The sequence below is a fragment of the Orcinus orca genome, chromosome 7 (assembly GCF_937001465.1).
Source record: "Orcinus orca chromosome 7, mOrcOrc1.1, whole genome shotgun sequence".
NCBI lineage: Eukaryota > Metazoa > Chordata > Mammalia > Artiodactyla > Delphinidae > Orcinus > Orcinus orca.
In genome coordinates, this window is record NC_064565.1 from 76,830,465 (window position 1) to 76,857,298 (window position 26,834).

Here is a 26,834-nt window from a genome sequence, read left to right on the forward strand (position 1 = left end):
TTGCTCCCAGTTTGGGGCTATTAAAATTGTCCTGAACATTTCTGTAGATATCATTTGGTGAATATATTACTATTTAATATACATACCTTAGACTTGTCATGGGCTATACATTCAGGTTTAATAGCTATTCCCAAACAGTTATTAGTGTATCACTTTACACTCCCACCAGCAATATATGAGAGTTCCAGTTGCTCCACATCCTCACCAACACTTGGTATTATTTGTCTTATTTATTTTTCCCATTTTGGAGGTATGTTACATTATTGCATTCTGGTTTTAATTTGCTTTCACTGCTCACTTTAGTCAAGTTGAGCATCTTTTTATATATTTATTCACCATTTGCATAAGCTCTTTTGTGAAGTGCCTGTTCAAGTCTTTTGCTCATTTTTCTTATTGGGCTACTTGATATTTACCTATAAATTTTAAGAAGGATTCTTTATATATCAGATACATTCTTGTGTCAAATATATATAACATTCACCCTCACCAGAATACCTTCTCCTACTCTTTGCCTTGCCATTTCAGATTTAATGTTGCCTTTTTATGAACAGAAGCTCTTGATTTTAATGTACTCCAATTTATTTTTTTCTTCCTTAATGCTTAGCACTTTTTATGTCCTATTTAATAAATCTTTTTTCTATCCTGAGATCTTCAAGATGTTTTTCTGTGTTTTCTTCTAAAAATTATGTTATTTTATCTTTTACTTTTAGATATACAATTCATCTGGAATTGATTTTTATATGACATGAGGTCGAGGTATCTGTTTATTGTTGTTTTTGTTTTTTCTAAGTCACCTCAAATTTTCCTTTCACATCATCTGTTAATTTTTCATTTGTGCTCTTTTTTCTTTTTCTTTTTTTAAAAATAAATTTATAAATTTATTTGGCTGTGTTGGGTCTTCATTGTTGCATGTGGGCTTTCTCTAGTTGCAGCGAGTGGGTCTACTCTTCGTTGCAGTGCATGGGCTTCTCATTGTAGTGGCTTCTCTTGTTGTGTAGCACGGGCTCTAGGTGCGTGGGCTTCAGTAGTTGTGGCTCACGGGCTCTAGAGTGCAGGCTCAGTAGTTGTGGCGCACAGGCTTAGTTGCTCTGCAGCATGTGGCATCTTCCCGGACCAGGGCTCGAACCCATGTCCCCTGCTTTGGCAGGCGGATTCTTAACCACTGCGCCACCAGGGAAGTCCGTGTGCTCTTTTTTCTATAACACATTTTTATACCTTTTTTTTTTTCATTCAAGCATTCCTTTTATTCCTTCCTCCTCCTCCTTAAAAAATATGTATTATCTTTTGTTTCATAGTTGCATTTCTTTTCCTATAGATATTAATAATATATTTTAAAAAATATTTTCCTCCTCACAGAGCTTCTATTTTCTCCATATTGATTTTTTCCCCTTTTTGTTTCGGTTCTATCTTTCCTGGAAGAGACTTTCCTCAAATACCTTGTAATTCTCGGTGACTGCTCATATTTAGTGGCAGGGCTAGATAAGACTCTGAACTCCTGTGTGGAGTGATTTGGTTGGGTTCTTTAGTTGGGGAGGCTTCAATATCAGGATTGAGAGGTCATTTCCCTCGGGCTAGTCAGATTCTCCCCAAAGAACCTTCCAGTTCTTGCCAGCCTCTGGGAGGATGAAAGCCTTGGAGGATAAAAGCCTTGCCAGCCTCTGGGAACCTAGCGAGGTAAGTGGGATGGAGGCTGGAGTCGGGGCCAGGGCTTGAATCTAGGATGTGTATGTTCACTTAATGCCCCCTGTTTTCAATATGGCACCCCTACTCTCAACTGTTCCTGTTGCTCTAGGGCTCAAGAACCTCTGTTTCATCCTCTCCAGAGGGAAAAACCTCTAGTTGTTTGGCTAGCTATGTGGAGTGGAGAAGGGAATTGGGCATTCGGAGTTGGGGGTCCAGACTTTTGATTAACTCTGTTAATCAAGCCCCCCTCAAACACACACACTCTTACTCGCAGATAAACCTAATATGGCCAACCCATGAGCCTTTGAGGGATTCCGAGGAACAAATGTATTAGTTCTTGCTTTTCCCATTGTCAGCCAGGGTTTCAGCTTTTTCAGATTTACCGTGATTTACCAATTGTCTATGTTCTGGCTTCCAGAATTTTATTTTATTGCTATTATGTACCCTTTAATTTTCCCAGCTTGGATTATGACTTTAAAAGTGTGTGTGTGTGTGTGTGTGTGTGTGTGTGTGTGTGTTGTTTTAGTTGGATTTAGGGATGGAGTAAAACCAGATGCACTCAATCTGCCATTTTTATCTAGAAGTGTCATATAATTTTATACGTTTTAAAAACAAATATTTCTTTCAAGTTTGAGCTCAAAATGAAATTAATTTAGAAAATGAGTCCAAAGGAGAATTGCCGTTCTTTTCAGGTAATGAAAGAGAATTGGAGCTGCTGACTTGGGTAGGTAGAGGCAATAATGAAGAAAGAAAAAGAAGTAGAGAACATTGAGGAAAACCTTTTAGTATGATTTGGGAACTAGAGAGAGGTGGTGGTTGCACAACACTGTGAATCTACTAATTCTACTAAATCATTTACTTTAAAATGGTTAATTTTATGTTATATTAATTTTACCTCAAATAAAAAAGTTTTGACATAAGAAAAAAATACATGAACGTTTTCAAAGCTTATAGCTACGTTAACACCTGGCCTTGGGGGTAAAAGATAAACTGACTTATTACACAGGCCTCAGTAAATTATGTTTCTATTGTCTGCCTAGGAGCTATATAGAGATTTTAAAATGTTTACAAGCATGATTCTGGAAGATCTTCAGAAATTTATTCTTCATTTGGGGAAAAGGGAGAGCAAGATGTGTTCCAAGGGGTGGCAAGTGGAGTTATTTCTCTCTAGTAAAGAAGATGAAATGAATTAATAACTATTTAATACGTATACCTCCTACATCCAATTATATTCATTGCAACTTGACAAATCTTGATGCAAGCAAGACCTTTTGACTCTTTAATCATTTGTATAATAGAAGAAAGGGAAATTCTGGTGGAATGTGGCACATTTCCTATAAATTTATGCCTTTGATATATTGCTTATCGTTCATATGAAGCACCCTGTCTCATAAAAAGGTTTAATAGCACTTTATTATCCAAATATGGTATTTGGCAGTTCAGTGTGGTGTAATAGAGCATGTGTTGTAAAGCCATAATATTAGGGTTCACATCCTTGCTCTGCCACATGTGAGTTATTTAAACTCACCATGCCTCATTTTTCTCATCTGTAAAATGGAGAAGATAATAGGGTTATTTTAATGAATATGAATTAATACATTTAAAGATTTTTCAGTGTTGCCTGGCACAGAGTACATGCTCAATAAATGCTATCTGCTATTTTTTTCCTGACATTTTCTTAAACTGTAATCTATAAAAGCACATCTGGAAAATGTATGTGATATAAGCAGCGTAAAGACTACTTCCTTACCAGGATATCATTGGCATGGCTGTAGTGACCAACTACAGATGCAAACGTGCAGTTGGCTCCGTCTTTCTCATCACATTTGCGGTTGTGGTTAAGAGCTTATTTCTGTTTTTCTCTAAAAACGGAACGGTTTTGGCTACCTTTATTTTCTAAGAATTCTGGACTTCATAGTGCAGTGGATTTATTTGAAAAGTAAAACCAAGAAACTATAAATACTGTTTACTTTCAATTCCCTCTATTTGGTTTGGACATAAACCCTGTCATTTGTACATTTTCCCTAGGAATCAATGAAAAGATTGAGAATGAACGTGAGCTATACACCTGTCATTAGAAGATGTCATTAGTCAGTCAGCGGCCACAAAGCGAGTACTTGATTTTTTGAAAGCCATTTTTCTTTATCAGTACTATATGGCTGCAAGTGATAAGTGGTGATGGTTCTCTCTCACGATTACTATTTTTAGATGTAGTTTGAAACTCCTCAGTTTCCGGCAAGATGAAGCTCTATGTCTAAATGTTACTATTTTCATACTAAGCCTTCTTTTAAATTTTACTTTACAGATCAACAACCAAAATTTTGAAGGTCATCAACTTTCTGATGGTGGTGATAAGCCATGGCGACAGATGATAAAGTTGCCATCTTAACCGATGATGAAGAGGAACAGAAGAGAAAATATGTGCTTGCCGATCCTTTTAATGGTATTTCCAGGGAACCAGAACCACCTTCAAATGAAACGCCCTCCCCCTCTGAAACAGCTGCTATTCCTGAGGAGGAGATAGACTGGATAGAGAAACATTGTGTTAAAATAAACAATGATCTTCTAATTTCTAAGGTCTTTTATTTTTTCTTTTACTCTGCATATGGCTCTCTTTACCCCCTTTTGCCTGTGTATTATAAGCAGCTGGGAATGTCACCAAGCCAGAGTGGGCTGCTGGTAGGTATTCGATACTTCATTGAATTCTGCAGTGCCCCCTTTTGGGGTGTAGTTGCAGATCGCTTTAAAAAAGGCAAAATTGTCCTCCTCTTTTCTCTTTTGTGTTGGGTTTTATTCAACCTGGGCATCGGATTTGTCAAACCTGCTACCTTGCGGTGTGTACCAAAGATTCCTCCGACAGCTCATCCCACCAGTTCAAGTCACCTGTTCACTCTCCTGCCAACGAATTCCTCCATTGTCTCTTCCATTGCTACATCACCAGGAATTCGTGAGAAAAGGAACCCGCCTCCTTACAATGGGTCAGAGATGTTAGAAGCAGGGCACAGTGTCACGGAAACTGTCGTCTTCTCGACAGCTCCAAACAAGACCAGTGCACCCACCCTGCAGCCTCACACTGATGAAATTACTGACCATGTTATGAACTTGACCATGAACCCAAGCACTGCAACCTCTGCTCCCCCAGGAAATGCAACCTGGGAGACAACCACTTCTATTGTCACTACCACCAAATCTTTACCTTCTGACCAAGTCACTCTTGTTTATGATCAACAAGAAGTAGAAGCTATATTCTTGGTGATCTTGGTAGTTGTCATAATAGGAGAATTTTTCAGTGCCTCCTCTGTCACGATTGTGGACACGGTAACACTCCAGTATCTGGGAAAGCACAGAGACCGCTATGGACTGCAACGCATGTGGGGCTCCCTGGGCTGGGGCCTGGCGATGCTGTCCGTGGGCATTGGCATTGACTACACCCACGTGGACGTGCTCATCAATGGGAAGGGGTGTAAGCCCCCTGAATACCGGAACTACCAGATTGTCTTCATCGTCTTTGGGGTTCTCATGACCATGGCCTTGATCGTCGCTACTCAGTTCCGGTTCCGCTACAGCCACTTCAAAAACAGTGAAAATAAAGGGAAAGAGGTGGAGATCCCTCAAGTAGAGAGGAACAGCTCCACAGAATCCTCTGAGGAGACACCAACCACCGCCAGCCACGTGCAGGCCTTCAACTTCTGGGACTTAATCAGGCTGCTCTGCAGTGTGCAGTATGGCTCCGTGTTGTTCGTGGCTTGGTTTATGGGTTTCGGATACGGCTTCGTGTTCACCTTTCTCTACTGGCATTTGGAGGACCTGAATGGCACGACAACCCTCTTCGGGGTCTGTTCAGTCCTGAGCCATGTGTCTGAGCTGACAGCTTATTTTTTTAGTCACAAGCTTATTGAATTGATTGGCCACATCAGGTAAGAACATGTGTACTGTTGCTGCCCCTCAGCAATTGAACTTTATCTTTTCGTAGTTTATAGCTCCTTTGGGCACATTTAAGGATATTATCATTTGTGTTGGGGGTAGGGTTGGGGTGGGAATGGGGATTTCTGTTTCTCTTTCTCTTTAAAATAGAAACAAAAGGAAGGAGGTGATGAACCTAGTTGGATTATCTCAAATACACAAAATATGCTGTTTCTGCTCTGTATGCTAAGAGAATCTTACAGTAAATGTTTTCAGGTATAGGAACACCAATTTAGTCAACTGTATTATTCCATGGACCTTGAAGGGTCCGACCACCTGTCTCAGGCATTTATGAAGAGGGGCTTAAGTGGATAAAGGGGATTATGTTTTTTCAGCTTTCAGTTATTCTCAGCCACTTGCTGACACAGAAAGACCTTGAATATATGGTATATGAAGATGTCCATTATATTTAATAAAGCTGTGGTGTGACCCACCATCATCCCTAATCCATGATATTATGTGGAAGAGAATCTTACATAATTTTTTCTGATTATTATATAAGCCTCTGTGTGTTTATCTGCCACGAAGACATGGGCTATTTAAAAATCTTGCTTCTACCTAAAATTTCCCGTGTAATCCTTTTAAGCAAAAAATCTATAAATGCCCAGTGTTTCTTGTGTAATGTTTCTCACCATTAATGTTTGTCTGAAGTTGTTTGAATAGTACCTTGCTCTTCATAAGTCTTTCTGCTTTGCTGTTGGCTCTAAAATGTAGAGCCAGGTACACTTAAGCATTCTTACCTCATAGAAAAGTATGGCATGTCTGTCCCTAAAATTTGAAGTTGCCATAACTAAAAGAAAGCAACTGTGTGTGTTTGTGTGTATGTGGTAATCTTTAAATCTGCTGTTTCCATGAGAAATTACAAAGGAGAAATAGATACAAGCTTTGAGAAACATGGGTCTTTTTTCCTTTAATTTCCCTTTGACTAACTGAAGAAAGTATTTTCTAATGTGAAGTTTCAACCTAGAATCATTCTTTTCCCCATACAGTTGTGAGTGTTTTTCCTTGTTTGGTTTGGTTTTGCTTTGGGAGGCTGTGTGCTGTTCCTTCTGTTTCTCAAATCTTTGACCCCTTTGTTGTCACAAACAAAGTCAGGCACTGTATGGGCAGTTCCCAGAGACACAGAGTCCCCGAGGCACACTCATTGGGACCAATCAGAAAAAAGCCTTGTAATATTAAGGGCTGGGGATGTCCTTTAACCTTGTCCAGGTCATGTTTACATTCTCTGAGCTGTGTGGATTGACCGTGATGAATCCGACTCACAGTGATGAATTTCTTCAGCTTGGTTATTGGTATGAGCAGGATCTCGCCTCGGCTAATAGTGTGTTTAAAAACCACAGCCATTTATTCCCAGAAAGTTACCCTGTCAGGTCTTACCCATGAGTGGAGTTCCTAGACATCATGATTTAATCACTAAATAGTGTTAATTGAATGTTGACTCAGTACAGAGTACGTATATAGGTTTTATTTTCAAAGAAATTGTTAGGTTCTTCTTACATGCTAAGAAAAGTAGTTTCTTTTCTGTCTTTGCTTTTTGTCTGAGGTATATACCGAACATGATAAAATCCTAGTGGGTTTACTATTAATTTTGGTAATTACATGAATTTACACTTGTGTTTTCTTTCCGAAGTATTACAAGTTACTCATTACGTAAAAACCAATGGCTCACTTAACCTTAATTTTCTAGTTTTACGTACAAAAGCATCTTTTTTTTTTCTTCTTTAATGATGTGATGGAAGAAGAAAGCTCTTGTCGCATTGTTGGTCCCAAAAGCCTACTGGGGTTCCATCAGTTTGTGGTCATTTACCTCTTTTGGATTTTTATTCTGTCCATTAAAATGTATTAACTGCGTTTAGAAGATTCTGATAGTTGTAGTGAGATTATGCCCACATATTCAGGTAGAATGGATATGTTTCTTTTGGTGAGAGTTTCTGGAGCCCAGTTAGTGGTGGTTGAGATTTGGGGGTTTGAAAATGTAGTGATGGAAGTGTGAACTTTTCACTGGAAGAATATTATGCATTAGTTGATGAAGAGAAATCATCTTTGTACGAATTCAGTCTTTATGTTTTCCTTGTAGGATCATAAGGAGATACCTGTCTGGCCCTTATGTATGCACGCATGTTTTTCAGTATTCTGTGACTGTCTTATGGGAGTTTGTTTCTAGGAGTCAGCACTACCACAAAGATTGTAACTATTCTAAGAGAGTCAAAAGTGGATCGTCACAAATTTTTATATAGATTCATAATGAGGAAACAATTTTTAAAACAGCATGTCCAATTTTGAACCATTTACTATTAGAACATTTCTGCAGTTTGTGCTCAGTTTTTCAGGGAAAAACCTATCTATCAGTCTAAACACACACGCATGTGCGCGCACACACACACACACACACACACACACACACACAGTAAATGATTTCTGATTTTGACCTTGGGTTCTGTCCTCTTTGGAAAGTGGCTTTCTCAGGCAAATAAGATAATGTTTACTATTTCCACTAAAAAAAGTAAACGTCTTTTGATTTGAAACCTCAAGACTTTGGAATTTACAAGCATATTTCTAGGCTAATTTATGTAATGATGATGACTAGATTTCTTTAACTAGAGATATAAATGTATTTTTAGGCTATATGCACCTTGCTGAATGTTTCAGCAGCCATGAGTAGGGTTGTGATCAAAATACATTGCAATTAATCATTTGTAAATTTGTAAATCATTACTATTCAATATTAGGCCATCACCTATGTTATGTGATTCAAATTTATTTACATTTTAAGGGACACACAAAAATCTACTCAAGCAACTCTGACTGCCCTGAAATTCTTAAAGTCAGTTTTGTCATGCACATGCTATCTGGAAGGGGTAATAGATTAACCATTATTAGCCATTAATTACTACTTAATAGTAGCTAAGAATCCAAATGAGCTAGCCAGTCAGTCAGGGAAAGAAGGAAGTGCATGATGCAATTAGCAAGAGGAGGAACATACAGACTTTCCTGGTGGGCACTGCAGGAAGACCCAGAGCAGACAGCAAGACGCTGGCTACCAACTGAGAACACTTGGGAGGTAGTACCTGTTAACATTTTGTCATTGGAGGGATAGCAGTCAGCGTTATAAGAGGGAGGAAACTGCAGCTGGGGTGATCAGGGAAGCTGAATTTGAGCCAGCCAGTGAAGGATTTAGGATCGTGTTTATGTTTGTTTTGCTTCCTATCCTCTTCCTTGTTTCTGCCCACCTCTTTGTGCCATATTTGTTGATCCTGGATGCCCTGGCTCTCAGGTCCTCTCCTTACCTTGCATGGCATGGTGCAGATTTCCACAGGCTGCTTTTTCTAGGACCCGGTCTGCTGGGTTCACCTCCTGCAGTGGTACTCAACCATTAGACTTCCTGGGAGAGCTTTTAAAACTCCTAATGCTCGTCCTGCACTTAGACCAATCACATCAGACTCTCTTGGGGTTCCCAGTCATTCCAGCCAAAACTGCTAACCACCAGACTGGTGAGAGGCACAGGTGGAGGATGAGAGGGAGGGAGGAAGGGAAAAAACCCTAGCTCTCCGTAGGTTTTTTTTTTTAACATAATTATTGGACTATAATTGCTTTACAATGGTGTGTTAGTTTCTGCTTTGTAACAAAGTGAATCAGTTATACATATACATATGTTTCCATATCTCTTCCCTCTTGCATCTCCCTCCCTCCCCCCCTCCCTATCCCACCCCTCCAGGCGGTCACAAAGCACTGAGCTGATCTCCCTGTGCTATGCGGCTGCCTCCCACTAGCTATCTATTTTACGTTTGGTAGTGTATATATGTCCATGCCACTCTCTCGCTTTGTCACAGCTTACCCTTTGTGTGAGCTTTGGAGATTGTGCCCTCTAATCCTTTCATGTGGTTCTTGCCCTGGCCTCGGGTGGTTTCTTCACAGGCAGGTGTTGATCAGTACTCAGCTGGAGACTGCAGGGGAACTGCAGGGAATCAGTATTGCAGGGGAACCCTCTGCAGATCTTTGCAGCCCTCGATGTAGTTCCCTCCACTATGGTACTCAGCCCTGCTCCCAGACTCTCAGCCCTGCCTCCTCAACTCAGGAGTCCTCTGTACCCTGTCAGACGGCATCTCTGATAGCTGCTGCCTCTCACCTATGGCTCTGCCCGCTGTGGGGGACCTTGAGCTCTGGTAACGTGGCCCTCACCCTTCATCCTTCGGACCTGGACCTTGTGGAGGCTGTCTGTGGCTTTCTCACCGTACTCTGGCTTCTTGGCTCTTCCGCCACCTATCTAACCAAGCCCCCGAATTAAGATCGGTGCCTGTTTCCCTGATTATGTCCTAACTTATACACAATCCTTAACTGCTTAGAACTTCTGATGCCAATCGCCGCAGTGAAGGAATAGAATGGAAATAGAAAAACTCAATTCTTGATTTAAAAAAAAAACAAGATGGTGGACCTTAAACAACTTTTTTCCCTTCTCATGTCCTAATGGAGTGTTACTTCTTATTTAAAAATTGACTTTCACCACAATAGAAAAAAAATGTTAAGGCTTAATTTCTCATAGTAAATTTGAACTCATAGTAAATATGAAATTATAATTTACACATAATCTAAAGGAGTATTACTCTGTGTTGTTTAAAAATCAAACCCCTGGATATTTGTTACATTTAGTTAAACAAACAGTTTATCTAGACCTGGGGAGCCCCAGATTAATAGGATGCAAGGATGAGCACTAAAAGGGTGGGAGTTGGAAAAGACAGGGAGATTGAAGGCCAGGTGAGTGCTGGGATTAGGAAAAGGAGCTTTATTCTGGGTGCAGTAGGGAATTATAGCAAGGTTCAGAGCAGGGGAGGGCCACAGATTTTCATTTATTTGCAATGCAGTGGGTAACTTTGAAGCAGGGAGCCCACTGAGAAGGTTCTCAAAATAGTCTAAGTGAGAGGTGTTACAGTCCTGGTATGCAGCAGTAGCAACAGAAATTGAGGGAGGTAAAATCAGTGCAGTGGTTTGATGTGGGAAGTGATGGTAGAGACCCCCATGTTTCAGCTTGGGTACAGTGGTTCCACTAAATCCTGTAGGAAATTCAAGAAGGAGATGCAGAATTGGGGAGAGGGTGGTAAGGCAATTAGAATCCAGTGTTGGGTGTGTTTAGCTTAAAAGTGGAACATCTGGACGGGAATGTCTAGATGACAGTTGACTATTATAAAACTTGAAGCTCAACAAAGAGGTTAGGATTGGGGATACAGATTTGGGACAGTTAAAACCAGAAATATGGATAAGATCAGCAAGGAAACCTTGTGATGAAAGAAGAGACGTGGGCTAAGGAAAATCAATTATGATTGTCTCCAAGATTTTATTCTGAGTTTCTGATCTTATTGAAATGTTAGTTTATGTTTTATTGCTTAAAGTAAGTATCCTAATGCTTATGAGGAATTGTGTTGTATGATACTTGCTGTACCTGTTTCTACATCTTGCTTCAGGAGCAAATGACTTTCTGAGCACCCCTCCAATGCCATTACCTGATCCAGGCGCCCTCTAGGAGTGTTTTATAAATGGACCTGAGACATAAGCAAGGGAGAGGGAAAAGTCAAGGGAGAGGAAATATAAGGAACAGAGACCGAGAGTAATAAAATAGCGAGAGGAATCGCTGCTGTCTCCAGGGGAAGGTTTCTTCCTGTCCTTGTTCATGAAAGGCAGTGTTACATAGTGGTTACAAGCATGGGCTGGGAGTCACGTTGCCTGGTTCAGAGCTTGGCTCTACCACTTGGAACCATGTGGTTTTGGACAAGTTATATTACTTTTTGTATCTCTGTTTTGTTACCTGTAAATAGGAGTATCATTAGTACTGACCTCTGATTTTTTTTATGAAGACTAAATGAGATAAAAACACAGCAATTGCTTAGAACAGTGACTTGCATATATTCGGAGTTCAGTTGGTTTTTTTTATTATTACTTTGCCAATCTTCTGATACATTATGTTGCTTATGAGTACAAGACCCACTGGATCTGATAAAAATACAGTGACTTGGTATATTATCGGTTGTGTACAGATCATTAAGGCTGCAAAGTTGTTTGTGGCTTTCAAAATAAGTAATTCCTCCTCAAAAACATTTTGGTCAAATTGAGATCTTCTCCCCCCAATTTGTGATGACTGTAGATTGTTTATATTCTCTGTGCTATTTTTTAGGGCTTGGTGACTAGCTCTGTAATAGCTGGCATACAGAATGATTGTAATTGTAGCCATTATTATTTATATGTGGGTAGGTTTCTAGTTTTTTCTATTCCTTTCCCACTTTACCTTCAAAGATGTTGGTATTCATTTTTATAGGAAAAGTCTTTTAGAGCTATTTCAAGTATAGATTCTCATTATTAATCTGTAAGATGTAGAGTCTCAAAAGTAGAAGAATTTATGATCAAGAGCTGAAAGGGCGTAATTTGGTTTTTATAGCCCCCTGGAAAGAACATCTTTGCTAAGAAATATATTACTATATTACATCATAGCTACCAGGCTGACTTGTTAATAACAGCATTACTGATAATTGAGCTATTCATAGTTCAGAATAAAAGGCCATTGTTGCAAGGTAGTGTAAGTGAATCCAGGGCTTTTAGTTATTGGTGTCATATTTGGTTGTTTTCTCTTCCACCTTTGGTGGCTGCGTTGAATGAGATACTCACTGAGTTAGAGCAGGACTAACTCCGAACGAGCTGTAGCTTTTGTAGTTGCAGGTGGCCCCCCTCACCGTCTCATGGGGCAAGGTGGGTAGTCCTTGAAGTGTGCCCCAGACAAGAGTAAAGACAGCTCCTGCGAATTTTCATGACCTAGATAACCACTGTGGAGACAAATTCAGTAGTCCATGGTAATGTGCAAGTTGGACATTTCCTCTGGCTTGAAAATTGCATATTAAGATATATATACCTGCCTAGAGAAACCTTTATACACACACAGAAGGACATGTACAAGGATGCTTATTACTTGCTTACTGCAGCTTTCTAACAGTGAGAAAGAGAATTAGTCTAAATATCCATCAGTTGGGGAGTGGATACATTCAATATGGTACAGTCATAAGATGGAATATTATGGAGAAGTTAAAAGGAATGGACTAGATCAATATGTCAACATGGAATGCTCTCAGAAATATGTTGAATGGGAAAAAAACAAGTTTCAGAATGATACACACTTTGGTACACTTATGCAGATTTTAACAATGCATTTCAAAAGTTACACATATTTTTATGGATATACCTAATCGTATAGAAAAACATTTACATTTATAGAGGGAAAATGCATTCTGAATTCATATTAGCCTTAGCTTTCTGGACAGGACATAATAAGAAGGGACTGGGATGGGGAACAAAGAGGACAAGGAAAGCCCCCACTTTATCTGTAACATTTTGTTTCTTTAAGGAAATATAGCAAAATATTCATAATTTCCATTCTTGGTGCTACATATGTGTATTCCCTACCTTTTTTGGTATTTTATATTGGAAAAGAGCTTGAAGCTTAGGTCTCCTTAACAGTGGATCAATATAATTAACCTCCCATAAAAAGACCAACTGTGTGTGTGTGTGTGTGTGTGTGTGTGTGTGTGTGTGTGTGTAGCTGTATATGTTTTAAAGAGACATACTGTATCCACATATATCAGGTAAACATTGAGATTTTGTGCCACTAATATGTATATTGCCCATATATTTTTCCCTAAGTAGCATAAATTTAAGTGATTAAAAGCCTACTTTACATAATTATCATGGCCTCAGGTCATTTCTTTCTCTTTAAAATGAAATCAGGTGCAAATTTATACTATCTCATTAGGAATTAGTGTCAGAATGTATGCAACAACCCTGATTTGGGCCATAATCATAATATTGATATTTCTTTATATATAAAAAGAAATCAGGGTACCAAAAGCCAAGTGATATCCCAAAGATCATGAAGTTTATTGCTGACAGTGAGTCCAGGTATGAGAGTTTGCACCAGCTGTTTAATTATCTCAAGTCATACAGTGTCAACTTACTGCCTTTTTTGTACAAGTCAAAAACCTAAGCAGCTAACTATATTTCTACTTATCCTTGGAGTATTTGGTAGACTGTAATTATATAATTTCATTAGGATACTTTGAAGAGTAGATAAGAAAAGAAGTATTCTTAGAGCTTACTTCATAGCATACCCCTCCAAAGCCTTTCCAACTGGAAGGAAGAATACCACCCCATTCTTATTTCTCAAGCATTAATCATCTTTTCTCTGCCTTTTCTCTGCTGACAACAACATCTTTGAATAGTAATCTGTAGGCTGACAAACAGTAACTTGTTAACTTTCTTTCCTTTAGAAAGATAACATGTAGATGGAAGCGCAGACATTTTTGGAAAGTATCAATGTTAGGTTACGTTTGTCTGGGGACTGTATCTTTGGACCATGCTACTGTGTGTTGTGGACTGCCGAGTGCAGTGAGGACTCCTCAGCGATGGAGGGTTGGCATGGTTCTGGGTTACAACTGTGGATGTTGGCCAAGCATTTCACTCCTTTAAGGAGAATGAACAAGAGCAGGAAGCAAATTGGTCCAGTTTTGACTCCAGTCACCTTCCCAAGCCCTGGTAGGAGTGTTGAGCAGTCTAGTAGCTATCCTGTTTCCTTATATTCTTCTTTTTGCCAGTTCACCTGTAAAGAGTGCACACGTGTTTGTGTGTGCATGTCTGTGTGTGTATGTGTGCATTTGACCTAGGTTCAAATCCCACACTTAACTGTATGTCTGACTTTGGGTAAGTCAGCAATTTAGCTTTGTTAAGCCTCAGATTCCTCATTAGTAAAGTGGTGGTAATAATTGTATGTAACTTCATAGCATTAAGATGAATGAGGTAATGCATAGCACACAGTAAGTGCTCCACTGTAAACAACAGGTAGTATTATCAGTATTATTGTTATTATTAATTCACTCCTTCAACAAGTATTTATTAAGCACACACTAGGTGACAGACACTTTTCTAGGCCCTGGGGATATATGGAGTGTGTAATAAGATAGACAAAGGCTGGCCCTCATGGAACTAACCTATTGGGGTAGACAGTAAACACTAAACAGATTATTTCATGGCTGATAATGATGAGTGATACCTGGCAAAATTAATGCAGGATGAGGGTTCCCAGAACGACTGAGGAGAGGCAACTGTTTCGGCTCAACTCAGCCGGGCGGCGGCTTTCTCCGAGGAAGAGACACTTGAGCAGAGAGACATTTGAATAGAAGCCACCCAGTGAAGATGAGGAAGCCACAGGTGTGAATGGCCTAAAGAGAGAGTGAAGAGTAATAGAAGTCAGCGAGGTGGGCAGGGCTTGTGCAAGGCCTCCAGGTCACACTGAGAGAGAATGTTTTTCTGAGAGAAGTGGGAAGCCATTGGTGAACGTGAGCAAGAGGTGACGTGAACACATTTCTACTTTGGTATTTCTTTAAAACACTTACATGGGTGGACCATTTATTATTGTTCATCCTGCCCTAGTTGAGAAAGGTCCCATTTTACTTCATCCTCTGAGTTTCAGAGAAATTATCAGTGGTTCTATGAGTCATAAGCTGGTGACTCACGCACGACCTTTGTTGATTTAATGCCTTCAATCCCAGATGAAGATTTTTTTTTTAGCAACTTCAAAATTTCAGAATAGTCCTAGACTCTAGAAGATAAACAAAAGATAAAAATTTTAAATTAAAAAACCTCCAACCTTAACAAAAAATATAATTACAGTATAATATTAATAATATAGGGGCTTCCCTGGTGGCGCAGTGGTTGAGAGGCCCTCAACGCGGGCCTCTCACTGCTGTGGCCTCTCCCGTTGCGGAGCACAGGCTCCGGACGCGCGGGCTCAGCGGCCATGGCTCACGGGCCCAGCTGCTCCGCAGCACGTGGGATCTTCCCGGACCGGGGCACGAACCCGTGTCCCCTGCATGGGCAGGCGGACTCTCAACCACTGCGCCACCAGGGAAGCCCGATGGCTGTATCTTTAATGTTCTCTTGATGTTATTCACTCATAACTCAAGACCTTCATCCTACAGTGAGCCTCCATTCACCCTCAGAACTGTGGCCCCTGCGTTTCTGTGGGCCTGGAGAACCACAGTACCAGAGGGAATATGATGCCCAAAATAGCCTAATGGCTTAGGTGTGATTTTCTGTGCCTAGCGCTTATCTGTTAAGTACAGTGTAAACTGAGAAAGAAATCAAGCCAAGACTATAACAGCAAAGAAATCATTGTTATTGCATTTAACACAAATGCCTGAGTGTAGGATTGTTATTGCCTTACCTCAGGAATGCTACTAATAGGTGGACTATACTTTATTCCACAAAGAAGATTCTTGTATCTTTAATAGGGAACAATTTTATGCTCAGTTTCCTCATTAGGCTAAATCAGAAAATCATTGTTTCCATTTCCAATTTCTAGATCACCAATAAAAATAAATGTCAATAATATTATTGTAGGCTTTACAATGTATACAGTTTTCATAAATATTTTTATTGTTACAACCACCTTGCAAAACTGTTAAGTTTTCTTATATTCATTTTACAGTGGTGTGATGAGAGCCTGATACCCTCCATTGGTGGAAAGACCATGTTGACTCCCAGGGGGCCTTGGGGTGGAGCCCCTGAGAACCTGCAATCAGGGTTCATGGAGCCCCAGGGTCTGTTCCTAATTGTGTTAGAGAGTGTGGGTATTAGGGTAGAGAACTGTGTTGCTGTGGACTGAATTGTGTCCCCCCAAATTCATATGTTGAAGCCCCGACCCCCAATGTAATGGTATTTGGAGTTGGGACCTTTGGGAGATAATTAAGGTTAGATGAGGCCATGAGCATGGGGTCCTCATGATGGGATTAGTGCCCTTATAAGAAATCACACTGGAGAGCTTGCTCTAGCTCTTTCTTTGAGCCATGTGAAGACAGAGTGAGAAGGTAGCCATATGCAAGCTAGGAAGAGGGTCCTCACTGGAAACTGACAGTGCTGGCACCCTGGTCTCAGACTTCCAGCCCCCAGAACTGTGAGATAATGAATTTCTGTTGTTTAAGCCACCCAGAGCAGGCTGTGGCAGCCTGAGCAGACTAAGACATGTGCCTAAACAGATAGCGCAAGGAGAGCCTGAGGAGGGTATAGATGGCTGGGATTCCCAAAGATTCTAAGAGTCAGAGGACACTAGAGTAGGAGGGACCTGTGGCCCAGCATGGGGATGACAGTTAGAGTGGGTCTGGCAGTGGCAAACTTATTCTTCTGCTCGTGTACACATTCCTGGTAGCAGGTATACTGGTTGGTTGGTCAGAGCTACCATGTAAGCCTAGGAAGGAACAGATTTGCTATGATTTGCCTAAGGTCCACCCTTCTGAGTGATGGAGTAGGGACTCAGCCCAGGGTCTCTGGCTTATAATTCCCATGCTCTTTTCAGTTTATCAAGAGCAATGTTGGTATTCATCAAAGTAGATGAAGACCAGTATCATTACTATTTCATTACTCAATCAAGTTACTATTACTCTTTCATTACTATTAAGTTATTATTAATAATTGAGTTATTCTTAGTTCTGTTAATGAGATTTTGTTAGAAACCTAACAATTTGTTTCAAGTACAGAGAGAATATTACAGCAAATCTCTGTGAAACAAGATGTTTAAGGTAGGGTGGCCATTAATATTTTTGTGTGTGAAAAAGAGCACCTTTTAAATTTCCCTGAGTTCCTGTCGAAGTCTTACACTCATGATGGAGGGGCTCTGCTGACCATGGAAAGGGCCTGGGATTTGACAGCAGAAGACCTAGAGTTGAGTCTTGGTTCTGCAATTTATTTAGACCTTGCAACTTGGTTATTAACCTTTCAGGGCCTTGATTTCTTCAGCTGTAAAATAGAATGAACGGTAACTCTTGCCTTTCCTATCTCAGAAGATTATTGGCAGGAATAAATGAGATACTAAGTGGGGAAAATGCGAAAGAACTGGAGAATATTACAAAAATGTTCGTATGGGGCGATGGGCATGGGGAGAGGCCTGCAGCAAACAGAAGCCTCAAGACCACTGATGTTGATGCTCTTTCTTCCCGAATGTCACAAAAAGAGGGGACAGAAGTGACTTGAACAAAATCTACTACTCAGTTAAGTTCCCTGTTTTCAAAAAGAATAGCACAGAATTCCTAGTCACAAAAATCTGTTAGTTGACAAGTTTGGGGCAGGAGTTTATTGTAATTGTATTTGCATTATTTTTTCCATACTTGAAAGATCCAGAAGTTCATGGTCACTTCAGGGAAGATGTTTAGTATTATGAGTTGGGATCACATTGAATTAAGTCTGGAAGTGAAAGTTCAAGAAAGAGAGGGAGATGGCCCCAAACCCAGTGTTGCTGGAGCAGTTGAGACCCCTCCCAGTGGGTTCTGTGGAGCCACCTCAGGGGTCGAGGAATGGAGAAGATCGGGGCGCCGTTCAGCGCCCCTGGGGGGTGAGCCCATCTCGGAGACTTCCCGGGCTCATCTAGAGACCTGCAGGCGTGGTGAGCAGAGCCTGTGCCTGTGGTTGGATCTACCCAAGACGCAGCCTCCTGAACTTCCCCTGTCTTTGTTCTCCTCTCACAGTCCTGTTCTCTGTGTGGGGTTGGGGGTGGGGAGTGGGGATGTGCCCCTGCATAGTTTCTGATCCTTATGCAACCCAAACCCTACAGTCAACTTCTGATTATTTGATTTCAAAGTCTGCTTGCTCGAGGCAGCCCTTGTCCAGCCCACAGGTGGAGGCAGAAATCCTGGCTCATCCTGTGTCCTGCCTCTGCCTTGATACCTGAGGCCTCTGGGGCTACATCAGTAGAAATGGTCTTTTGGTCCGTTTCATCTCAGAACACAAAATTTTGCTGGGTAAATTTTTCTTTTGTGATCCAGGATATTGGGCAGCCGTTGAGTGGCATTTGTTTTTCTACTTTTCTCTTACCTCATTCCTACTAATCATTCATCCAAGTTTAAAATATTAACCATCTTCTAAAGTCAACTCAAACATACACCCAACTTCCTTAATCCAAGTGCACAGCTGGTACCAGAAGCATAACTAGGCCAACACAACCAGTCCCTGTCTCCACTGGTCCAATCCAGAGGCGTTTCTTCAAGTCCGTGTCTAGGTTTGACTTCACGCAGGGGCCTTGGTGTAGGAACACAGCACATTGTTATTACCTGCCGAAAGAGCCCTAGGGCAAGGGGGCAGGGACCTTGACCTTCCACTGGCCCACTAACAGTGGCCCCATTCTACCTCTCTGGACCTCTATTTCCTTGTCTCTCTAAAATAAGAGGATTGGACTTGATGTAGTGTCTTTGTTTAGTTCTACCTCTAATGATCTAACTTTTTACTTTGCTTGGTTTCAGTGTGTGAAAAACCACACATCAGATCTCACCCCTCCCTGCCCACCCTGCCAAGGACTCAGGCTTTGAATGGTTTTTGCTGATAAGTCAGAAATGTACACACAGCCATTCATGCCAACTCATCCAGGCCATGCCATGACAACAGACTGTCTAGCCAGTGACTGGGGATGTGATTTATGATAGCAGTCGTTGGGATCGGTGTGTGGAGAATTTTGTTTCTCCGACACCAGCTGACTTGAATGGAAGTTAGAATCCTAAACCTTAGACATTTCTCCATGCGCTGGCTCAGACAGAATTTGTGGAAGACTCGGCTGCTCTTGGTGAAATATGTGCATCGTATTTAATGGTAGTTTACACATTTGCAAGATGTTTGCAGTTTTTCTTGACGTGCTTATTTGATCTTTTTAAAACCCCTGTAGTATAGCCCGGGCAGTTAGGACCATTCCTGAGAAAAGTCCACTTCCGGGATGCCCGTGCCCCGGATTCCACCACTTCAGCTCAGGTGCAGCATACGTCCCACTGTGCTGCTCCTTGTGAAAACACATTTATTAGCACTGTTTGTCAAAGCCTTTCATTTTACACCAACCTCTGGAAAAGTAAATAGCAATCCCCTAGATAACGTAAATGAATAAATATAGTCAGATTGGGTTGTACAAAATGCTAACAATCCTCTGCTAAGGGTGCAGACTCACTCTCTGACTTTACAGGCCAGAGAAGCTGCCACTGGGATCACAGGCTCTATTTCTGGTCCACAGAGTTAATGGCTCTTGAGTAAAACAACAACAACAACAACAAAAAAAACTGGCACTCTTTACTAAATTTTGTTTCATGTTGGAGTTGTAAGTAGCCTTGGAAGTCATTTGTGAGCTGACTTGTGTTCCCTGAAAATGCATATATGTTAAAGTCCTATTCCCCAGTACCTCAGAATGTGACTGCATTGGAGATAGGGTCTTCAAAGAGATAAATTAAAATGAGGCTGTTAGGGTAGATCCCAATCCAATATGACTGATGTCCTTATGAGGAGAAGAGACTGGGACACAGACACATGCAGAGGGAAGACCATGTGAGGACACAGGGAAAAGTTAGCCCTCTACAAGCCAAAGAGAGAGGCCTCAGAAGAAACTAATCCTGCCAACACCTTGATCTCAGACTTAGAGCCTCCAGAATTATAAGAAAATGAATTCTGTTGTTGAAGCCACACACTCTGTGGTATTTGTTACAGTAGCCCTAGCAAAATAATACAGTCAGGTAGGCCCAGCTTCATCCCAGGTTGGTTCACTTCCCCCTAATCCTTGGCAGATTGTTACTAAGCCTTTGTTTGGCCCCTTCTGGTGATATGGAACTTGCTATCTCACAAGGTAGCTAAGATCTTGTGTCCCTTAGGACTCTTTCACTTGAGGTGGCAGAAAACCTTACCCAAAGTGGCTTAGGCAAAACAAGGAGTGTATTGTCTAACTTAAAAGTCTAGCAGATGGCCTTAGGTGTGGCTCTAATCGGGTCTCAAATGATGTGATCAGAGCCTGGTCTCTCCCTCTACTAGCTCTGCCTCCTGTTGGGTAGGCTTCATTTCTAGGCTTACCCCGGAGGTCCCAGGCAGGTGCACATCTTCCCAGGATCAAGTCCAGTTGAAAAGAGAGAATGCCGCATTCCCTTAGTTTCTGCTTAGCAGCTAAAACAACAATATTGTACTGACCGCTCTCAGGTGTGGGCTAACACAGCCCACACCCTGTTCAGCAGTAAAGCCCTTCACATATTTGAATGTCCCTCCTGCTGCTTTGCTTCTCCAACTCCCTCAGGGATTTTCCCCAGAACATCTTATCCCAGACTCTCCTCTTTTTAATCTTCCCCCTCATTCAGACTCCTTTCTTTTTTTTTTTTTTTTTTTGTCAGCGATCTCCTAATTGTACCCACTTCCTGCTGTGGTCTGGCCAAAGTCAAGAACAGTAGGATTATTATGTCCTTTTGGTTTGGTCATGATATTCCTTAAGCCTGAATTTTGATGAACTTGTTTAGTTCCCTCAAATTTAGCTTAAGGTCAACTAAAACTCTTGAGGCCTTTTTCAAATTAATTGCTATGACAAATGCCAATGATTCTTGTTTGGAAATTATAGAATTTGTATTTTATGTATACCTCAGGCCATCGCATGGAAAATTTTTAAACAAAATCATGGTGTACGTGGGTGTGTGCTGTCTATGTATGTGTGTTTGGTCATTTGACTTTTACCCTAATGGAAGGTATAACAACAAAACAGCATATTGTATCTTTTAAGTGGTTGGGTTCCATTAATCAAGGTTCTATTTTGTTTTCAGCATCCTTATTTTTCTACCTAGAGATATACACAAGCTAAGAAAAAGTGGGCAGATAAACAAAAAGAGCAATGCAAAGATGTAAATATGGCCAGGAACCAGCACCGTGACCCGGCTGACGGCTACTAGTATTATACTCTTAGCTTAGCTTATCTGTCATTTGAAGAGGAAAGATTTGAAGGCAGCAAAATAAAGAATGACTTAAGACCAGCAGAGACTGAGACTTCACTTTTATCTTTTCTTTTTCTAGCAGGAAAAAATAGAAGGAAGTATTAGTAGCTGCAGAAAACATACATAGCTAGATGAATATTCTTTTTCCCCCGTTTACTCTTCTGATACACAGTGTGGTTCTTATTCTCTGTTCTACAAAGATGGGTCATTGGCCAGCTACATACACCTGTTTGGCAATAGAAGCTTGGTGGCTTCCGGGGTCTCTATTGGTGATCCCTTTGGCTATGCTGTGGTTGGTATGGCAATGCCACTGACTCTTTGAGCTTTGTGGCTTACATGCTAACTCTTATTCTGGTGAGATAGGCTTGTGGGTACCCAAGATCCTTGTTATCTGCTTGTGCACACGTGTTGAGGATCCACTGCATGGTGCTTCAGGATGCCCCGCAAAAGCAGACTGTAGTCAGCTATTCGTTGAACTATTCCTTGTCCACATAAATGACTGAATACTTATCTTCGAGCGTAGCCTGTTAACATTAATCAAAAATATTGCCAAATGTGGACATCCATTTTATTAATCATTCAATTTCTAGGCCTCGTTTATAAGTCAATTCATTCTTTCACATACCCATCACTTATTCCTGTACCATGATCAAGTGTCTTATACATATATATATAATTACAAGTATGCATATATAATTACCAACATAATAGGTGGCTACGTACACATATAATTACAGGCATAGTATATGCACAGTTTACATTTATATCGTGTTCACCACCATATGCCTGGCACTTAACACAGAGTATGTTCATTCAGTAAATATTTGTTGTGTGATGTTCTGTTTAAAGTATTTATATTTTCCCTTTAGTCCATGACTATTTATTGAGTGCCTGCTATGTGTCAAGCACACGAGATAGATCTGAGCCGACATAATATGGAATAGACATCACTCTGCATGGAGCATACAGTCAGGTTGTCAGTGTACAGTTACAACTGAGATAAGGGTTGTGAGGAGAGGCACATGATGTGATCATGTAGAAGGAGCTGAGTGACATCTGAAGGAGGAGTAGGAATCAGGTCACAGGTAGGGATGGGTGGGGACAGTGGCCCAGTGGGTCCACTGGGAATTCATGTGGCTAGAGGACAGAAGCTAGGCAGCGCACTGTGCCAGATAGTCTACCAAAAAAGATGTTTTATAATAGAATCTTTTTTTTGGTGGTTCTTAGCGGTTTTGATTCGAAGGTTCCCATTGTATTACGTATAATACTTTCTGATGATCCAAGTGGCTCTTGAACCAAATGAATACTTTTCTTAAGTTTGTCTCTATAGACTGCCAATTTCCTTTGTCCAGAAAGAGCACAGTCATGGCAATGCTGAATATTTCATGTGCCTTTCTTAACTAATTTGTATGAATCTTTGACTTACACCCAATCTCATAACAGATTCAAAAGATAGAAATAATATTGAATATTAATTAAGCTAGAATGTTGTATTATTTTTAAACCAAAATAGAAACCCAGATAATGATCCCTTCAGGTTGGAAAACCATGGGTCAAGCATCATACATCATTTACTGTGCCTATTTATAGCTACATGAAGCACAGTGACTAATCTCTGTTCTTTGAGAAAGTAGATACACACATGGGAAGGAATTCAAGAGTTCTAAAAGATATTCAGTAAAGTCTCTCTCCCACCTTTGGGACAGTCCCCCAGCTCCACCCCCCACCCAGAGCCCATCAGTGATATGAGGTTCTAGTGTCTTCTTCCAGAGATGGTCTCTTCACATGTAAGTGCATAATACATGTGTATGTAACACTCCTTCCCTGACGTGAGGATTACAATGCTGTACTTACTGTTCTGCAGTGACTTTTAGCTCGCTTTAGGTGACAGTATCAAATAGTGGTTGGTGGATTAATGATGTAAGATGTAACATATTCACAACTTAAACATTTTGAAACACAAAAATATAAAAACATTTGCTAATCTTTGGTTGTAGGGCCAAACATTTTCTTTGAAAATGATTCTGTTATTGGGGTTATGATTTCCATCAGTTTTGGTTTCTTTTGTGTGGAACACAGACATAAAGATACTTTAAAAACAATTTGGGTACAGAATTCTATTAGTTTTTAAATTATTATTATTATTTTTTTTTTTTGCGGTACACGGGCCTCTCATGTTGTGGCCTCTCCCGCTGTGGAGCGCAGGCTCCGGACGCGCAGGCTCAGCGGCCATGGCTCACGGGCCCAGTCGCTCCGTGGCATGTGGGATCTTCCCGGATCGGGGCATGAACCCGTGTCCCCTGCATCGGCAGGCGGACTCTCAACTACCGCGCCATCAGGGAAGCCCAAGTTTTTTTTTATTATTTTAACCTAAGTTTTTAATGGCTGCCTTCCCATGCCTAATTTAAGAGTTTTTCCCCCATCTTTTAAATGTTATTTTTACGTGATTTTCAAAAAGTACATAACTCACTATGCAAACTCAAAATCTACAGAAATACACTCCTTAGACAATGAATGGTCTGTAATCACAAATCTCCAAGGTAACCATTGATCATGGTTTGGTGTCTGTCTCCTTCTAGATTTGTTTAGGTACTAATATAACTTGAATATGGAGACACACACACACACACATACACACACACACACACAGGACATTTTAGGATACAGTGACCAGGAAGCCTTTGTTTTAAGGGACTTATCTAGTGCTTCCCAATAGGAGGTGTTTAGAAATGTGTGAGGGGGCATTTTAGTTTTTTCAGAGACTGTCACTTAGTGCCCAAGGGCCAGGATCCTAAACATCCCCCGGTGAATGGGTGGGTCCCATATGATAAAGAATTATAGCATCCAAAATGATGGTGGCCCATCGAGAAACGCTGTTTTCATGGAAATAGTGCTTCTTTTTGTCCTCATGTTTTATCCATTTACATAAGATTATATTAAATTACTTTACTATAATTCACTGAGCACCTGAGTAAGGCAGGCTCCTTTTGAGTACAAGATGAAAAAGACACAGTCCTTGCCTCCCAGGAACTCACGGTCTTCTGTGTATAGCACTTGTAGATTGTGACAAGTACTCTAATGGAAACAAAGAGTATAACAGAGGAAGAGTTATACCTGGGGACATTTGAGATGGTGAGATAGGATCAATTATACCTGGGGACATTTGAGATGGTTTCTTAGAAGAGATGAGCACTTTCAAGTGTAGGACTCTCACAATCAGAGATACTAGTGCCCAAAGTCGTGTCTTGGAAGAAGGAATAGGTGTGTCATCAGCTCTGCCACTTCTAGGTGAGCACTGGGCATGGGGTGTGACAGCTTCTGCCACATGTTGCTCAGGTCATTGACTCTAGGCCACGTCTTCACTCTGGTTGCTTTTGCTACCACTGTGGCATGAGAAGTGTCCCGTGATGGTAGCTCGGGCCCTCTGCTTAGGGTGGGAGTTCCAAGGAATGCCAGCTAGGATCCGTTCAAGCCAGCCAGCCCTGGGTATGGGACACAGGGTAGAGAGGACAAGAAAGGGGAGGCAGGACAAGAGATTCCAGACAGTGACAGTAAAACCCTATTCTGCTACATAGAGGCAGAGAAATCCTGGGAGGACACCCACAGTGACATTACATCATGCAGGTTGGTTGGGAGGAGGGGGATGAATATGAAAAAACAGTAATTTTCGAGACTAAAATTTAACTCTTGAAGGCTTAAACCTTCTAGTTTAGTTATCTTCTAAAGAGTTTGGAGTTATATTTTCCTACTGATAAAGCTGACAGTCGGGAACATCATCTTACTCTAAGGTTGTCAGTATCAGGTGATTATGCTGGAAATAAGCCTCATTCCTGGGGAGGAGGGCACTGCTTCCACTGAATGCTTGCATTAAGCACCAGAATCCCGACTTTAATTAGCAGCTGGTGTCTGTCTGCTCTAGAAAGACACCTGTAGCAATATCTGAAAGAACTTTTTTTTTTTTTTTACTGACAAGTTCATATAGACCATAAAAGGATGATCTGGGAATGATGGAACCCAGCCTAAGGGTGAGTCCGTATACTGTTTACCATACAGAAAACCTAAGCTGATTGATACATGAGGTACTTCTTTCCCATTAGGAACTGGTGTTCCTAATGAAACTCTAGCTAGGTGACATTGTCCTCTAGTTGAGGACATTGTCTCAGTGGCCTCTAACCTGTCAAAATATTACTTTCTGAATCATGGTTCGTTGCTAGTCTGTCTTTTTTTTTTATTTTATGAATTTATTTATTTATTTATTGGCTGCATTGGGTCTTCGTTGCTGCAGGTGGGCTTTCTCTAGTTGCAGCGAGCGGGGGCTACTCTTTGTTGTGGTGCGCGGGCTTCTCATTGCCGTGGCTTCTCTTGCTGCGGAGCACAGGCTCTAGGCACGCGGGCTTCAGTAGTTGTGGCTCATGGGCTCTAGAGCGCAGGCTCAGTAGTTGCGGCGCACGGGCTTAGTTGCTCCGCGGCATGTGGGATCTTCCCAGGCCAGGGCTTGAACCCGTGTCCCCTGCACTGGCAGGCGGATTCTTAATCACTGCGCCACCAGGGAAGTCCTGCTAGTCTGTCTTCATCTCCACCCAGCCCTGGAGCAACACTTCTGTGCGTTGGAACGCTGTGTCTTTGTGCGAGGGCTGGTACCACAGGTTGAGCACATGTTCAGACTCCATCTGCAAATGCTCCATGTCTGGTTGATAAGAACCATTCTTATCCAGGGCATTTTGTTTTCATCCAGTGTTTTTTCTTTTTTGAGGAACCTTTCTGTTTCTCCATTAGAGGCTTTGCAACATGCTTGCTGCCAATTACTCATTCGGCTGAGAATGGGTTCTCTTTGCGTGGTGTTGCTCTTTCATCTCATATATCTGAGAGCATTGTAGGATAATCCTACTTAAATCTTTCTCTGCTGCTCATAACCTGTATTGTCTCTGGAATAGAGAATAATTTCCAGATTGGATCTGGGCTGGAAAAGTTCACTTATCTCTTCATAAATCCTTAGACTTTGATCCGTCTTACATCGTTCAAATACCCTCTCTGCCTGCAAATGCTTGAGGTTTTATGGTTAACCTTTCTATTGTTCCCTCTGCCTGTGATGCTTGTCCCTCCTCCTTTGTCCGTTTGCTTCTAACCCAAGTGTCCTGGGACCCCCAGGGGTAGCTAAGAACCTCTCCTTTGTGTAGCCATAGCACTTTGTGCAGACCTCTTAGGGTATTGTATTTAACTTATTTGCTTCTGTGCCTGTCTCCCCACTAGACTAAGTTCCTAGCAGGCAAGGAGGATTTCTCTTCATTTTTATTCCCTTTCATCCAGCACAGTGTATGTTACATAGTGGTATCTCAGTTAATGTTTATTGAGCAAAATTCATGTTCTTTGTAATTTAGAAATGTTCTCAGGGGTTAT

At 41.1% G+C, this 26,834-nt stretch overlaps 2 protein-coding genes across 4 annotated transcripts in view; both read left to right on the forward strand.

Annotated features, from left to right (window-relative positions):
• The window catches only part of PMS1 (PMS1 homolog 1, mismatch repair system component), a 596,068-nt gene that overhangs the window by 556,619 nt on the left and 12,615 nt on the right, over positions 1-26,834 (forward strand). The gene's annotated exons all lie outside the window — the stretch shown is intronic.
• MFSD6 (major facilitator superfamily domain containing 6) overlaps positions 1-26,834 on the forward strand; it is a 74,013-nt gene that overhangs the window by 21,549 nt on the left and 25,630 nt on the right. For all 3 annotated transcript variants that reach the window (XM_004276940.4, XM_033400281.2, XM_049712142.1), the window contains exon 2: positions 3,989-5,600. In XM_004276940.4, the coding sequence (XP_004276988.1) occupies positions 4,042-5,600 (1,559 nt within the window). In that variant the 5' untranslated portion in view covers positions 3,989-4,041. The remainder of the gene's footprint in view (positions 1-3,988; positions 5,601-26,834) is intronic.